The 16,150-nt window shown below is 37.2% G+C and overlaps 1 protein-coding gene across 1 annotated transcript in view; it reads left to right on the top strand.

Moving 5' to 3' along the window:
* MAML2 (mastermind like transcriptional coactivator 2) overlaps positions 1–15,279 on the top strand; it is a 423,011-nt gene extending 407,732 nt beyond the window's left edge. Inside the window, exons 4-5 of the mRNA XM_074216528.1 lie at positions 2,845–2,956; positions 7,584–15,279. Of these exons, the coding sequence (XP_074072629.1) occupies positions 2,845–2,956; positions 7,584–8,584 (1,113 nt within the window). The 3' untranslated portion in view covers positions 8,585–15,279. The remainder of the gene's footprint in view (positions 1–2,844; positions 2,957–7,583) is intronic.
* Positions 15,280–16,150: the final 871 nt, after the last annotated feature.

Raw genomic sequence — 16,150 nt, 5'->3', positions numbered from 1 at the left:
ACAGGGTTCTAATTGCAAAGGACAATGTTTTAAGTTGTAATAAATCAATAAGAATGAAACTTCCTTGCATGATTTTAAAGGGGGTTCACATTTGTTATTATCTGGAGATTATTTGTTGAATTTGAATGTGTGTTTAACAAATCCAAGGAAGAAATGATCTTTGATAGTATCTTTTATTAGTATATGCTTTATGATCATTTTAATCAGTTTGGCTAGGCTAGATCTGAGACCTTTAGCAGAGTATTTCTCCCAGGAGTATAATTATTACCTGTTTTTTCTTCTCTGAGGAAGCTTTTTGTGCATGACATAAGAAGAGGTGTAGCACTTATTAAAATACATTAGTTTAGCCAAATTAGTAATATTTTTCTCTCATGGACCTGTGATTTTGCCTATGCAGGGAGCTCCCAGTGCAGAAATTCTTTCTGCTATCACAGATAGGGAACCATTCTGCAACTTAAGATTCTTTGAGCTCTACCTGGGTCACTGAGAAGTTAAATGCCTTGCCCAGGGTCACACAGCTGGTATTCAGAGGCAAAACCTTGAGTCCAAGTCCTGTCTCCAAACTGGAACTTCTATCTGTTATTCCAAATTCCAAACTACTTTTCTAAATAGCCTATTAAAAAAATGAGGGTGGGCTGAGGAGATATTCCTAAGTCTACTCTCAAGACATAATAGCCCTACGCTATTATCTCACTGTAATATGGACAGCTAGGTGGAGCAATGGACAGAGCACTGGCCTTGAAGTCAGGAGGATGAGAGTTCGAATGTGACCTCAGACACTTGACACTTACTAGCTGTGTGACCTTGGGCAAGTCACTTAATCCTAACTGCCTTACATCTAGGGCCATCATCAATCATCCTGATTTATATCTGGCCCCTGGATTCAGATGATTCTGGAGGAGAAAGTGAGGCTGATGACTTAGCACAGCATCCCCCCACTCAAATCCAGTTCACATACTTGTCATGACAACATCTCTCTGATGTCATAGTCTTCTTTGAGAATGAAGGACAAACATCCTCACTGTAAGGTAGAAATGGCCCTGATTCATAAAGCTTTTGTCAATAGAGTACAAGCTTTGGGGAACCCTGCCAGGCTGGAAAGGCTTCAAACATGGGCCCAAGGAGTAGATGAGCAAGGAGCTATCATCAACCTAAAACTTCCCAAGTTCAAATGGCATCATCAACCCCCTCATTGAATAAATGAATAAAATGAAGTCTATGGAGGGGAAATGATTTGTCCAAGGTCAAGGCAGCAAAGAGTAGAAACAGTATCTGAACTCAGATTCTCTGACGCTATACCTTACGTTCTCTCTCCATTCATTGGGACTTTCTATTCAGATGTGGGTTGGAAAAGACAATCTCCAAATCCTTTCTCACTCTGAGATTCAGTGATTCTAAAAACACAAAGACCAAGAATGACAAATTATACTGGCAAAAGTCATGGGCACATTTAAGGAATTTTTGAAAAGTCTGAAATTTGGTATGAAATCCCAATCTACCAAGGCTATATGATAATTTGCACTGGGCAGGGCGTGGCAGCTAGGTGGCACAGTGGATAGAGCACCAGCCCTGGAGTCAGGAGTACCTGAGTTCAAATCCAACAGACAATTAATAATTACCTAACTGTGTGGCCTTGGGCAAGCCACTTAACCCCATTTGCCTAGCAAAATCCTAAAAAAAAAGGGGGGGAGTTGCATTTATCATCATTTTAGGGATTACTTTCTTTCCTTTTTAGTTGGCTCTATTTAGAAGTTTGTCTTGTCTGGAAACTCAAGTTTTAATTGGTTGTTAAATTCTTCTGACTATATTTTATCATCTTTTAATTTACCCAATTAATACTATTCCATGTACACTTAGAAAACTGATTTTCTTTGTTAAAACAGAGATCACTTCTGTCTGTGAGTGGAACCCTAAAGTTGCCAGAAAAGCAACTTTGGGACTTCCCAGGCATCCAGTTATTTTCTAAACTCTCAGGTTCTGCAGGTGACTAATAACAGAAGTAAAGAAGAAAGAAGGAGATTTAGCAAGAGGGACCAAAAGTTTGTTATTATTTATTATGGGTTGAAATTAATATAATTAATTACTAAGAATGTTTGGTTAATTCATAGATTCATAAACTTAGAGATGGAAGGAAACTTATTGGTCAAAAAGTTCAACCCCCTCATTTTACAGATAAGGACATTATGACCCAGAGATTAAGTGACTTGCCCAAATTTATACAAGTATTAAATTATTTAGATAGGATTTGAATTCAGGTCCTCTTATTCCTAATCTGGTTTTCTTTCTTATGTTAAATATTAATAATTTAGTAAAAAATTTAATTATTTTTTAAAGAGTGAGGAAATGGTAAGAAAATGTTCATAACTTTAAGGTAGAGGAATTAGGGAATTGAGTAGGATAATGCCTAATTATTCTACTAGCCTATCCCATCTATCCTCCCATAATCCTAGGCTTCTTGGTTCCAGAAGGATTCACAAATACAAAGGTACCAGACATGTCTGTTTTCACAACTTTGAACTAGAAACATGGTCACTTTGGAAATTCAAAGAAGACATGTTCTCTCAAAAAAAAAATCCAAAATAAAGAAGTTGTGAAGAATAACCAGGAAAAGAACAGAGATGTTAATGGTTATAAGGAAGGAGAACTTTTATGTCATTCATTACTAGAAGCCTACTGAAATGAAAAAGAATGTTGTCTTAATTTAATCCACAGTTTTGTGGCCAGAAGATTAAATTAGTGATTTGAAATTATTTGCATGTCTTTGAATTCACACAATCCCACTAGTTAAGGAAGAAAGGCACCTAAATTATCAACTTATTTATTGATATTATTTCATCTTTTCAGGAGAAAATCGCCCCACAAGATCAGATAAACAGACACTTGACAAGACCACCCCCAGATTATAAAGACCAAAGAAGAAACATGGTCAACATGCAACCAACAAGCCAATATTCTGGTAAGTGGATGTGAAATTAAACCAAACTCGTAATTATAAACAGAAAAAATGTAATTTGGTATGTTTTGTGATTTTTTACTTTCAAATGTTAATTGTCTTATCATCACTATCTTCTACAACCTTCCAGTTTTCCTCCATAGAAGGAAATATTTATGCTTTTTTCCTCAAGGGGAATTCCTGCCATCCATTTGATGATGCATTTATGATTTAGTAAATAAATTCTAGGGGAGTTCCTAAGGTTAATTGACTTCCTCAGGGTCACTTACAATGTAAGTGTCTGAGGAAGGATTTGAACTTGTATCTTTAAATTCAAGTCTAGTTCTCTTCATTTTTGCCTACCAAAATCCAGTTGCTTACATTTGTTTTGTTCTATCTTTGTCAACCCTTCATACTTATTTTTTCTTGCCTCTGCTCTCCTGTATCCTTCTGAAACTTTGATTCAATTTAATTTAGCGTGACAATTTTAGGTGATTGATATTTGCTAGGTGTTTTAGAAAATCTCATCTCTTTACTTCCATTTTTTCTATACCTACTTATATATTCTGTCTCATATAATCTAGGGTTGGTAAAAGTTGCTACATTTTGTTCTTTTAAAAACTTGGCCCTGATTTTGCTAAGTGTCCTTGGGGATACTGAATTGCTCTTCCCTCATTTCTTGCTATGAAAATAGCATCTATTCATTTCTCCCTTTGAGATACTTCATTTGATGAGACATATGAGGTCACTGGTTCAATATAATTCAATAAACATTATCAAGCTCCCACTATATACAAGGTCTAATGCTAGGCAACAGGAATAAAAAAAGATGAAAAATGATAGATCCCTGCCTTTGCAATATAATGGGAGGTAAGGGGGAGAGGTAACAATATATAATACAATAAGGGAATGCTAGTCAAAATACAAATGCATTAGGCTAAGTGAGTGATGGAGGGGAGGGGGGGCCTAAAGAAGACTGATTGTAATTTGTATGGAGAAGATGGGGTAAATATGAACAATATTAAGAAAGTAAATTCCTAGCAACCATTTGGATGCAAAGGATGAAAGGAGAGAAAAAAAGAAAGATGATTTCCAGATTCCAATCAACAAAAGGAAAGAAGCTAGGAAGGGGGAGTTCAACTCAACAAACATAATAAATGTATACTGTATGTAAGCCATTGTAATAGATACTGGGTTTAAAAAAAACAAACAAAAAAACCATAAAGCAATCCAAGATATTTGATATCTTTCTTAAGATTCTCTCCTTTCCTGGTTTCCATGATACTGCTTTCTCTTGGTTCTTCTTCCTGTCTTCTAAATCTTTAGTGAGTAAACTTATTCTTACCTTTTCCAAATTTGAGTTTCTTAGAAGACTCTGTCTTCCATTCTTCTTCTCTCTTCTTTGGAAATAGTATCTTGTCCCCAGTGTTCAGTGATTACTTCTGGGTAGCTGACTCAAAGCTATACATATGTAAGAGTAGTATTTTTCCTGAGCTTTAATCCCTACCTTACAAAGGATGCCCAGAAAAGTTAAATGACTTCTCCTACTTCACATGATTAATAACTAGCAAAGACAGGATAGGAATACAGATCTCCTAATTTAAGGCCAGGGTTCTTCCCATAGTGCCTCAGTTTCCACACTTTCAAAACTGAACTCATTTGTTCCTACCATCTGGTCCTTGAAAGCAGTGATTGCTCTATTTTTTGTCTCCTTTTTTAAAATGTCCACCATCAAGTACAATGACTTGTGCATAGTAGACCAATAAATGTTTGAGTTGAAGTTGTTTCCCCTTCCTAACTTCCTTTTATTGATTGATATCTGGAAGTTATCACAAATAGTTGGTGTCTTTATGAAAAAATCAGTTCCACCAACTATTATATTCATTTCTCTAAGGAAAAGTATAATCTGTCTTCTATCGCTATCCATTCTCTGTGTATGTTTTGGTTCCATTTATCACAAGGACGTCCATATGGATGCATCCCAGTACTCTTATTAGTATGTCAACTCACTGAATATGAAGCAAAGATCAAGACTGAGTACCTCGTCTATACTACACAAACACTGCAATGTCACCTAATTTTTTTGGAATGATCTACTAGTTAAAAAAAATCCTAATGTATTATTAGTTTACTACATATTAGTAGATGAAAGGCAAATGATTCTGGCTCATTTCTATTGCTATTTATAACTGCCTTCAAATTTTCCAGAAATAATAATGTATAAACATTTGGAACTCAAATCAGAAGAGTTTTGAATAAATTATGAAATGATCAAAAAGTTAAAAAAAGATCGAGTACCTCAACTCAAATATGAATGTTGGTATACTCTGTCCCCTTTTCTACAACTTTATCACCATTAATGCTTAATAGTGAGAGACTCTCCATTCTATGATTGAGGTCCATCTTCTGTTTTTAACAGTTTAATGAGTTTTCATGGTCAAAGGATAATGATCATTGATATGTGATGAAATACTTTGTTGTGATGAAATATTTGAGTTCTGTTTGTAGCCTCTCTGATCAGATTCTTTGAAAAATAATGGCCTCTAAAGTGATTATTAGGTCCATTTCACTTTGAGAATTCTAGTTATGCCAATTTTTAAGATTCTACCCTTTATTTTATCAGAGCAGATGGTTTAAAGTACAATCCTGTCTAGAATAAGGGACTGAATTAGATTGCTTCCTGAGGTTCCTTCTGATGCTTTTCAGTTTCCCCATAAAACCTTCCATATGTGTTCAAAGTCCTTTATAACTTAACTCCCTCTTACATTTCCTTTTACCTTACTCCTCAACATGCACTCTTCCAAGTAGTAATACAAGATACTCCATATTTTGGCTCCAGGCTTTCTCTCTGGTTGTCCTCCATGCCTGGAAGGCATGCCTCCTTCTCTCATTATCAACCTCCCTGGCTTCCTTTAAGTCCCAGCTAAAGTAGTACCTTCTTCAGGAAGTCTTTCCCAATCACTCTTAAGTCCAATGCCATTAATCATCTTTTATTTATCCAGCAGGTAACTTGGTTGTATATATTTGTATGTTGTCTCCCCCATTAGATTTTAAATTTCTTAAGAGCAGGGACTGTCTTTTGTCTCTTTTTGTATTTCCCATCACTTAACACTGTCTGACAGGGTTTGAAGTGTGAAAGCACTTAATATTTATTGATCGATAGTTTAATTGTTTTTAAAAGGGCGATGTTCTTAGTATGCAAAGAGGGTGTCACTGAGCCACCATTAGTAGGGCATATACTTTGAGTTGATTAACTGTAATAGTGATGGATTTGCTTTAGGTTCTCCTCATGATAATCATTAAAAACTATAAGAACCAGCATTTGTTGAGTACCTATAATGGGCAGAACATTACATAAACACTGGGAATGTACAAAGAAATACAAGAAACAGTTTCTAGGCTCAGCAATCTAGCTAAGAAGTTCAGACTCAATTGTAAGAAAATAACTAACAAAACAGGATAGTAAAATGTAAGTGTCAAGAGGGTAATATTGATAATCCATACTACAGAAGCTCATATAAGGCAGAATAGTATGAGAAAAGGAGCACTGAGCTTGGAATCATGAAGACCTGGGTTTGAATCACTTCTAATACCCATTCACTGTGTGACCATGGTCAAGTCACTTCCTCATTTGTAAAATGAGGATAATAATACAAGAGGCTAGTAACTTTACAGTTTTTGTGAGATTAAATGAGATAATATATATATATATATATATATATATATATATATATATATATATATACAAAGTCCTTTGTAAACTTTAAAGGGCTATGTAAATGCAAGCTCTCATTTTTATAGGAGAGAACAGTCCCTGAGGAGTGAGGTGATCAGGGGAGATTTCACTGAGCATGTTGTATTTAAACTGGATTCTGAGAGAAATGGAGGCTTAAAACGAAGAGAAATGGGAAAGGACACTTCAGTCTGTCTCTCTGGGGAACATGGCCTAAACTATGAAACAAAAATTCATATGAAAAATTAGATTGAGAGATAGGTAGACTTGTATTCTTTTAGTCAGTGTACAATGGAAATAATACTGGAATTAAAATCAGGGACCCTCCAATCAAAGCCTAGCTCTCTCACTGTGAAACCTTGAGCAGATTTAGGCTTGTTTCCTCACTTATTATTAGACAAGATGATTTCTAAGACTCTTTCCAGTTCTCAAACTATGAACCTATGAATCTTCTCTTCCTAGAATATGATCTTTTAGTCATTTAGAATAGGGGTATAACTCAAGAAATCAGTATGAATACTGGATATATTATATCCCTTGGATTATATATTAAGGAGCAGGATAGAGTAGTGGATAGAATGCTGTACCTGAAATCAAGGTCTGGGTTCAGCTCGCACCTTTGACACTTCTTAGCTATGTGAGCCTGAACAAAGCCCTTAACCTCTCTGAACTTCACTTTTCTCATTTCTAAAACAGGGATATGCATACCTGTACCTACTACAGAGGGTTGTTGTGAAACCCAAATATAGTAATCAATGTAAAATTTTTTGCAAACATTAGCATGTCATTTAACCACCAGTAATTTTTATTTATTATATTTCTTTCTATAATACATCAAAATTATAGTGTTTTTCATGACATGGTAGAAGTATGACAGTTCCAGCATGGGCATTGACACAACTCTCTTTCTTTTCCTAGGAGGCTCAGCAACAGTGAGTTTAAACTCAAACCATACTTTGGCAAACCCTGTTTCCACGCCCAGCATTTTGACCCAAACTTCCAACCTCCTGTCTACTTCCCAAGGAACAAGAATGCCTTCTTTACCAGCTGTCCGCAACATCGGGATATATGGAAACCTACCCTGCAACCAGCCTGGCACATACAATGTGGCTTCAGGAATGACTCAAATGGCCCAGCACCGAAACACCAACCAAATGATTCCCAGTCAAAATAATCCCATGTTGCTGCGGCCCTCCACCCTTGGGCCAGGCAGCAACAACGGTGTGAACGCTTTTGGGTCTGGATCCATCGTCGGTTCCCAACAGGTGAGACAGACCTTAAACCCCGGCGTCACGAGCATCCCGGCCCAAAGACCCCCCAATGTCCTGATCACGTCCAGCCCCACAGCCCCCACCTGGGTCTCTGCGGACGCCTCAGCCAAGCAGCCCGAGGCCCTGAAGCCGGCGGGCGTGCGCTTCCCGACTGGCACCCCTGCAGCCTCATACACCTCCAACCAGTCTCTGCAGCGTGCGGTGGGCAACCAGCAATTTTCCCAACGTGCCGTGGCTCCCCCAAACCCGCTGACACCGGCAGTGCAAATGAGACCCATGAATCCAGTGAGCCAGACGTTAAATGGACAAGCTCTTGGGTCCCTCAGAGGTCTGACTCTCAGACCAAATCAGCTAAGCACACAGACTTTGCCAGGACCTGGTTTGAGCCAGGCCGGGACTGGCATCACTCAGGCGCCGTCCCTGCCCTCCAACAGCTTTCCTGCTACAAACCAAAGCACCAGGGCCTTCCAAGGGACTGACCATGGCAGTGACTTAGCCTTTGACTTTCTCAGTCAACAGACTGATAACATGGGACCAGCGCTGAATAGTGACTCCGACTTCATAGACTCCTTACTGAAAACGGAGCCTGGCAACGATGACTGGATGAAAGACATCAATCTCGATGAAATCTTAGGCAGCAATTCATGAAGGCAAGAAGAGATGGGAGCTATAAACTCTTAAGCACTAAAAGGCAGTATTTTAGATGGATTCTGTAAAGGTTAAGCTGTTGATTTTTAGGATTTTTTTTCCCTTTTAGTGGAACTATGTAGATACCATGGCTTAATCCTTGGGAAACAAAAGGATGATTGCTGTATTTAAAATGTTGGTACAAAAAATTTCCCAAATAGTAAACTTGTTGAAAGCAAAGTATGAGATGACTTTGATAGCTCTGAATTATAGGATAGGATATCCAATTCATTCAAATGGAACTGTAATGTCAATGTATATTTTTTCTTGGGTAAAATGGGCCACAAAACTTCTTTTCTTTCCTTCCTCTGTGAAAGAAATTGATGGGAATTTGTAAATCATTTAGGCCTCCTGTGATACAGGGGAACTGGCTCCAAATGGAGCAGAGAGTAACAGATTCTCCTATACACTTGGTTGCTCTTTGTGCTGTTTTAGCTTTATCTCTGGTTTATTATTTTAAACCACCTAGAACTTCTGTGGAGAAAACTACAAGATTTGTTTGGAATATAAGAAAATTGACCTGAGTAAGCAAAGGTCTGGAGTGAGTCCAGGCTATATCCCAGCCACCTTGTGCTGACATATGCCTCTCTTAGTGGAAGACAACCAAGGGTTCAGTCCCTAATATTGAAACCAAGAGTTAAAGTTGTTGCAGCCTCTGGGGGAGGGAAATGTAGGGGGGGGGAGGGGGGAACTTTGCTCTTTTGACTGAATCCACAACTGATTCCTCAATCTATTCCCAAGTTTTATATTCAACCAAGACCTGGATCAAAAGTTGCTGCATGCCTATCTGTATGCATTAGATTTCACTCTTTTAATCACTCACACACCACAATGTTTGAAAAATATCCAGCTGGGCATGGTCATAAAAGAGATTTCTTTGGCTTACAACTGTAATTAGGGGTGGGGAGGGGGTAGAGGGTTTGTTGTGAAAATTCTCTGGTCAGTTCTGAAGATGACTGAAATTGAAATCCACCCTATTTCTTGACCTGACAAAACATAGATTTCTAAGTCTCAGAAGGTTGGAAATGCTCACCAAAGTTTAAATTCCATACTGTCTTCGCTGATGGCAAAAAGAGACAGGAAGCCCTAGAAGGAACCCAAACTGGGAAGGTAAGGGACAGTAAACTGCCTTGGTGAATAGCTAAAATGGACCTACCCTCTATTAAGTCTTCAACCCATCACTTAACAACAAGGAAGGAAACATTTTAAGGCTAGACACAACCTCTATACCCAGGATTCAAAATCTAGATTTCTATTTTCAGTGGTGCCCACTGCCTCACTGAATGAATGACTAAGTGACTCTGGGTGAATAATTTAGCCTATTTAAGTTATATACAAAATTCTCCTAGAGAATGGAATTGATCTCATTGCAAGTGGCATAATTGTTCTTTTCTGCCCTTTCAAGTCCTACACACTTTGAAATGGGATTTCACTCATGCCTTTTATGCCCAAAAATGAAAATGTCAATTCTATAAAAATAACATCAATACAAAACCATTTTTGTGACCTCTTAAAACTCACCTGTCATTCTCTAACATGACTAAACACACTGTCCCACCTTCTGCAAGGCAGCATCCATTGACCCAGGATCTTCTCAGTGTTGGCTTGTAAATATAAAGAAATTATTTGTTTTGTAAACTTTTGTAAAAAAAATATTTTGGTAGAAATAATTAAAAACATATTCTTTGGGTTATATTTATACATATGTGAAATAAATATACTATCAGAAAGTTATATTTTATACAAAAAGTAAATTGTTACCTTTTGTATGCTAATATACAAAGTTTTTGTATAATACATGGTTTATTTTTTGCTCTTTGCCTAAACTGCAGGTGGCCAACTGGGAATTTTAGAAAACGATTAACAGGCTTACAGATAGAAATGTACATTATGAAACCTCCATAAAAAGCATTCCAGGTTTCAAGTCTTTTTTCCTTTCTGCAGTCATATTATTTTTTGAACCCATAGTTCTTGTGTTTTCATTTTGTTACACTGTGTGTACTATATTGATCCTCACAGCACTTGGTCTGCTTTTTACTGTTCTATTTTATAAAAGTGTTTTCTCCTAGCAAATGGGAAGGAAACACAACTGTACATAAATACTTATGTTTTTTGCCTTTTCCATGTTACTGTATATACCAGCTAGCACTCAGCAGTTGTACATCTTTGATTCAGCTTATATTTTTACCCTAACAAATAGTATGTTTTTCAGTAGTTCTCAAAATTAAGCAAAGTAAAACAATCAGAGTATTTGGAATTGCTTCTTTCTTAATGTGAATTTCATCATTCATGTCTATTTATTCAGCTACTCATTAAAATGCAGAAAAAATGGTAAGGAAATGATGGCTCTATATTTCCTCTTTGCTCGCATCCTACTCCCAACAATAATGGGATTTTCCTGAAACAATAAGGAAAACTTGATAGATGCAATATAGCCACAACTTTGGAATTTATGACTTATTTGCTGCTGGAATACAACCTCCCTTTGAAAGAAATACCAGACTATTGAATTGATGATATTGTTGATCTTCCTTACATATTATCTAGGAGATAGAATTAACTTAAAAAAAAGTAAAAGTCTAAAGGGTAATTTCAGCAGTTCCTTCTATGCTTTGTTTTAAATCCAATGACAAGGAAAAATAAAAGTTTATATTATGAATGAATGCACTAATATTGCTTGCATCTGTGTATCATGACATATACCCATTACTGTAAAGACTCTAATATGTAAACAATTATTTTGTATTGTGTGTAATTCCATGTGTTTAAGAAAAAATAGTTTTTAAAAAATCTTATTTGCATGTAATCACATTTTTTTCATACCAATAAATCCCCCATATCATAATTTTTCAGAGTTAGAAGGAACCAGAGTAACCTAGCCCAAATGGTATTCAAAGTAGAATTTCTTCATCATACTCAGAAAATTGTTATCCAACTTCTATTTAAAGGCCTCAAATGAAGGAAAATCCATCCCATAGCTCTATTAGGAAATTTTTCTTTTCTTTATCTGGAGCATAAAATCGCCTCTTTGCAATTTTCACCCATTGCTCTAAGATCTACCTTCTAATACAAAATAGAACAGATCTTAAACCTCTTTTCTCTTGGAATAAACCATCATATTCCTGCCTGGGTCTTCTCTTTCCAAGTTAAACTTCCCCATGTCCTTTGATGTCTTCCCAGAGTTGTCCATTAATTCTCTAGGAAACTTCTTTTTGTTTTCTGCAAGTGAAAATGGTGGCTTCTAAGTGAAATGTACAAAATTTATTCATTCACTATTCATTAAGAGCTTATTGTGTATACAGCCCTTTACTAATAGTGACATCTCATATTTCCCTAATAATAATCTTTCAGGGAGTCAATATAAATACCCCAATCTTAAAAAATGAGGGTCTGTTAAAACCAGAATTTCTGACTCTCAGGTCCAGGACTCTCTTCACTGTAACTCACGAACTCAGAAATTCTAATGATGTAATAATATGACTTCTCCTGGCCTGCTCTACAGGATTTGTTCAGTTCTAACTGTGAACTGAGCACAAAAAATTTATTTCATGAATAACTGCAGTCCTGGAATTGCTATATAGAATCATATATCTAAAGCTGAAAGATATCTCAGGAACTGTGTAATTCAGTACCTCAATTTACAAGTGTGGTAAATGAGGCCCAGGAAAGTTAAGTGATTCATCCGAGGTCACACAAGTAAGACCAGAGGTGAGAATTTTATCCTGGATCTTTGGACTCTATACTTAGATCATATTCCCTATGACATATTACTTCAGATAGCCTGATTTCTCAGACAAGGAGAAAGATAGGTGGATGAAATGTGGTGATAAAACGGGAATAAAAGAAGCAAGGAAAGGGCAGCTAGATGGTGCAGTGGAAAAAGCATTGGTCCTGGAGACAGAGGGACCTGAGTTCAAATTCAGAGCTCATATATTTAGCTATGTGACCTTGGGCAAGTCACATGACCCCATTGCCGTGCAAAAATAAAAAAGCAAGGAAGTAATTCTGTCCACTCTTCCACATTAGGATCATGGAATTATAAAATATTATCTGCAACAAATTTTTAAGATCATTTCATCCAATCCTCTCATTTATATAAGAAATTTCTTCTGAACTCAATTAAGTTAAATGTTGTTTTATGAATCATTTACTTTAATTTTTTTTAATTTAATGAATCTATGGTTCTCTCTTTCTCCCTTGGGGTCTCCTTTACTTCCATAATTTTAACTGCCACCTCTAAGAACCATTTTCCCCCATGTATAAGATGCTCCAATAAGATGCAGCTTAATTTTGGGGTCTGAAATTTGAACAGCTATTACATAAAATTATTGAATCAAGTTTTTCATCATAAAATTCATACACCTCCTCATCACTTCAAAACTCCTATCCATGAGCTTGTCCTCATCTGTGTTTGATGACAAATCACTGTCTCAGGAGAGACTCTGACTGCTCTCCTGCCTGTGCTCTGGTCTGGGGTTGACCACAAGCACTCCCTGGGCAAGTCTGGTGCACAGACACATGCTTAGTTCATTCCATTTCATGAACCTGAAGCAATCATGTCCTCCTTGGAAATCAGTCACTTACTTCTTTTTCATCAGTGATTCTTCTTGCCTCTTGCTGAGCCATCTTTGTGGACACAGGAATTCCACCGGCCCTGTGCCCTTCAATCCATCTCAACTCCCTCTCTCCATCAGACCATTTGGCTGACTTGCTTCTCATGGCCTTTTCCAATTGTTTTCTCAGTTGGAGGAGGACCAGACTGACATTCAGGAGCTCAATTTCTATTCACTTTTGCAAATTGGATCACTTTGAACTTGAATTCAGCACTGAATGTAAATCTTTTCTGAGCCATTTCTGAGCAGAACATGACAAATGTCACCTAATATACTGGTAACAAATGTGAAACAATGAGTGCAAAGACAACAAGTGTGAAGAAGTGGAAAATGCAAGTAAAATGATCTACAACCACTGTATAAGACGCTTCCAGTTTTTAGACCCCAAATTTTTTGGAAAAGGTTGTTATACATGAAAATATGGTAGATGACTCCCAAATCTCTGTTTCCAGCTTAGTCTTTCTTTTGTTCCTGTTGCTCAACATTTTTGGTAACCTATTGAACATCTTTACCTGAATGTCCCACCAGCATCTCAAACTCAACATGCCCCTAGACTGAGGTTATTCTCTTTCCCCATGCATCCCTTACTGACTTCATTATTTCTAACACAGTTCACCTATCTCTGTGGCTCATATTGTAACACCCTGAGATTATCCTGGACTCTTCCTTGTCTGTCACTTCTCATTTCCAATCAGTCATCAAGTTCAATTGATTCCATACACTGGCTACCAATGCTTCCATGAATCCATTCCTCTCCCCTACCTCCAGCCCCACCATTGTAATGCATTACCCAGGTATAATGAACATTGCTTCTGTTTTTAATTAGTGTTATTCATAGAGTATTTTGTGATTTTAATCATCTTCCATTGATACCAGTCAGTGGCCATTATGAATTTCATTGATCAAACTTATCCCATCACCTGTGAACTAGGCTTCTGGTTATAGGCCTCACTAAGCCCCTTAAGCAAAACCTTTCTAGACTGGTAGAACCTACCAGTGCTCACACTCTGTTGGCTAATCTTTAGAATTCCAGGTTCAGCAAAGTGCCATGATGAAGCATAGAGGAGAACTTTGATGGATGACTTTCATTGTTAATAGAGCAAGATCATATAAAGTATAAAGCAGAGAGGCATTAGGGTGTAGCTTGGATTCAGGAGCTTCTGATACTTTTTTAACTGTGACCCCAGACAAATGTATTTACCTCTATGTGTTGCACACATCTTAGAGTCAAAAATCAAGAGCCCTAGTCCCAACCCTCTCATTTTACAGGTGAGGAAAACTGAGGCCCATGGAATATTAAGTGACTAACCTAAAGTTACAGAGGGAGCAGAGCTAGGATTTCAGCCAAAGTCCTTTCCTGGCAAAAAATCAGTTTTCTTTCCACTAGCTAAGATTTAACTATTACAAAATCTGCATGAGTAGAGGAAGTGCCACACATCTACATTTCCCCATGAATTCTGGCATTCCTGGGTAAAATATTTACCACTTATTGACTTAGGCTAAGTGCTTTCAAAAACATAGGCTTTAACCAGAGGGTTTTTATAGTTGTCAACATAAAACATTCATCGAAAAGGGATCCAGGAAATATAGCCTAATTACCATACTTTTAAGGCATGTGAAGAAAATCAATTTTATAATTTCCCATGAATCCTATGTCCCCAAGGAAGAAGAGTCTTAACAGGGCAAGAAGGCTGCTCCAGTCTCCTTGGAGCTGCCAAAGACATGGATATTCCTTAAACCAGAAAAAAAATAGCAGATGGAAGATTTTAAAGGTGCTCCCTGTAATTTAGAGAGCAACCTGAAGCTCAGAGAACTTGGGATTTTCTCATGGGCATCCAGTAGGTAATTGTCAAAGGTGGGATTAGGGCCCCAGACCCTAAATCCTGCTTTCTAATTACCATATCATATTATTCCTAGGAGAGCTATTACTAACCACTTTGCAGTCTCTCCCTTTCCCCTTCTCATCCCTCATGTCATACTTAAATCAGGCTTTAAAGGACAGGAAAAATAATTCAGCCCAGCTTAATTATAGGACAATTTGGAAGCAAGGGAATTAAAGTAGTATTATCAAATGGAAAATTGAATTCTTCTTGGAGTCTCTAGCTGATAAAATTAGATGTGTCTTCAACCTTTGTTTTCACACTTTCATACTTTTATTCCCTATATATATTAAGACAGAATCTTTTCAACTTTTTATTAATCTAAAATAATCAATTGATTTTTAAATGACAACATAATCAGTCAATAAATATTCATTAAGGATCAGGCACTGTGCTAAATGAAGATACAAAAAGTAGCAAAAGACAGTCCCTGCCCTCAAGGAGCTCACAGTGTAATGGGCTAATCAACAAGCGAGCAAATATGTATAAAAAAGCTACATACAGGATAAGGAGGAAATAATTGAGAGGGGGAGTTAAAAGGGTTTGGGAAAGGCTCCCTGTAGAAAATGGAATTTTAGTGGAGAACTTTAATAAAATCAGAGAAGACAGTAAACAAAGATTGGGAAGTAAAACATTCCAGGGATGGAAACCAGTAAGAAAAAATGTCTCAAACTAGATGCCAGTGTCACTAGATTAAAGAATACTCAGAGCTAAGGAGAAGGGTGGTGTGAAGAGAGGGCATGTAAGGTGTAAGAAGACTGGAAAAGTAGGAGCCAAGGTTATGAATTGCTTTGAATATCAGATGATTTATATTTGATCCTAGAGGTGATAAGGAGTCACTGGAATTTATTAAAGAGAAGGGTAACATGGTAGGACCTGTGCTCAAAGAAAATCATTTTGGAGGCAGAATAGAGAGTGAATTGGAGTGGGGAGAGACTTGAGGCAGGCAGATCCACCATCAGGTTATTGCAATAATTTAGGTGTAAGGTGGTAAAGGCTTGCACCAGAGTGCTGGCAGTGTCAGAGAGAAGGGA

Source organism: Macrotis lagotis, chromosome 1, assembly GCF_037893015.1.
Source record: "Macrotis lagotis isolate mMagLag1 chromosome 1, bilby.v1.9.chrom.fasta, whole genome shotgun sequence".
Lineage (NCBI taxonomy): Eukaryota > Metazoa > Chordata > Mammalia > Peramelemorphia > Peramelidae > Macrotis > Macrotis lagotis.
Note: the sequence above shows the minus strand (reverse complement) of the source record. Positions and strands in the feature narration are given on the sequence as shown.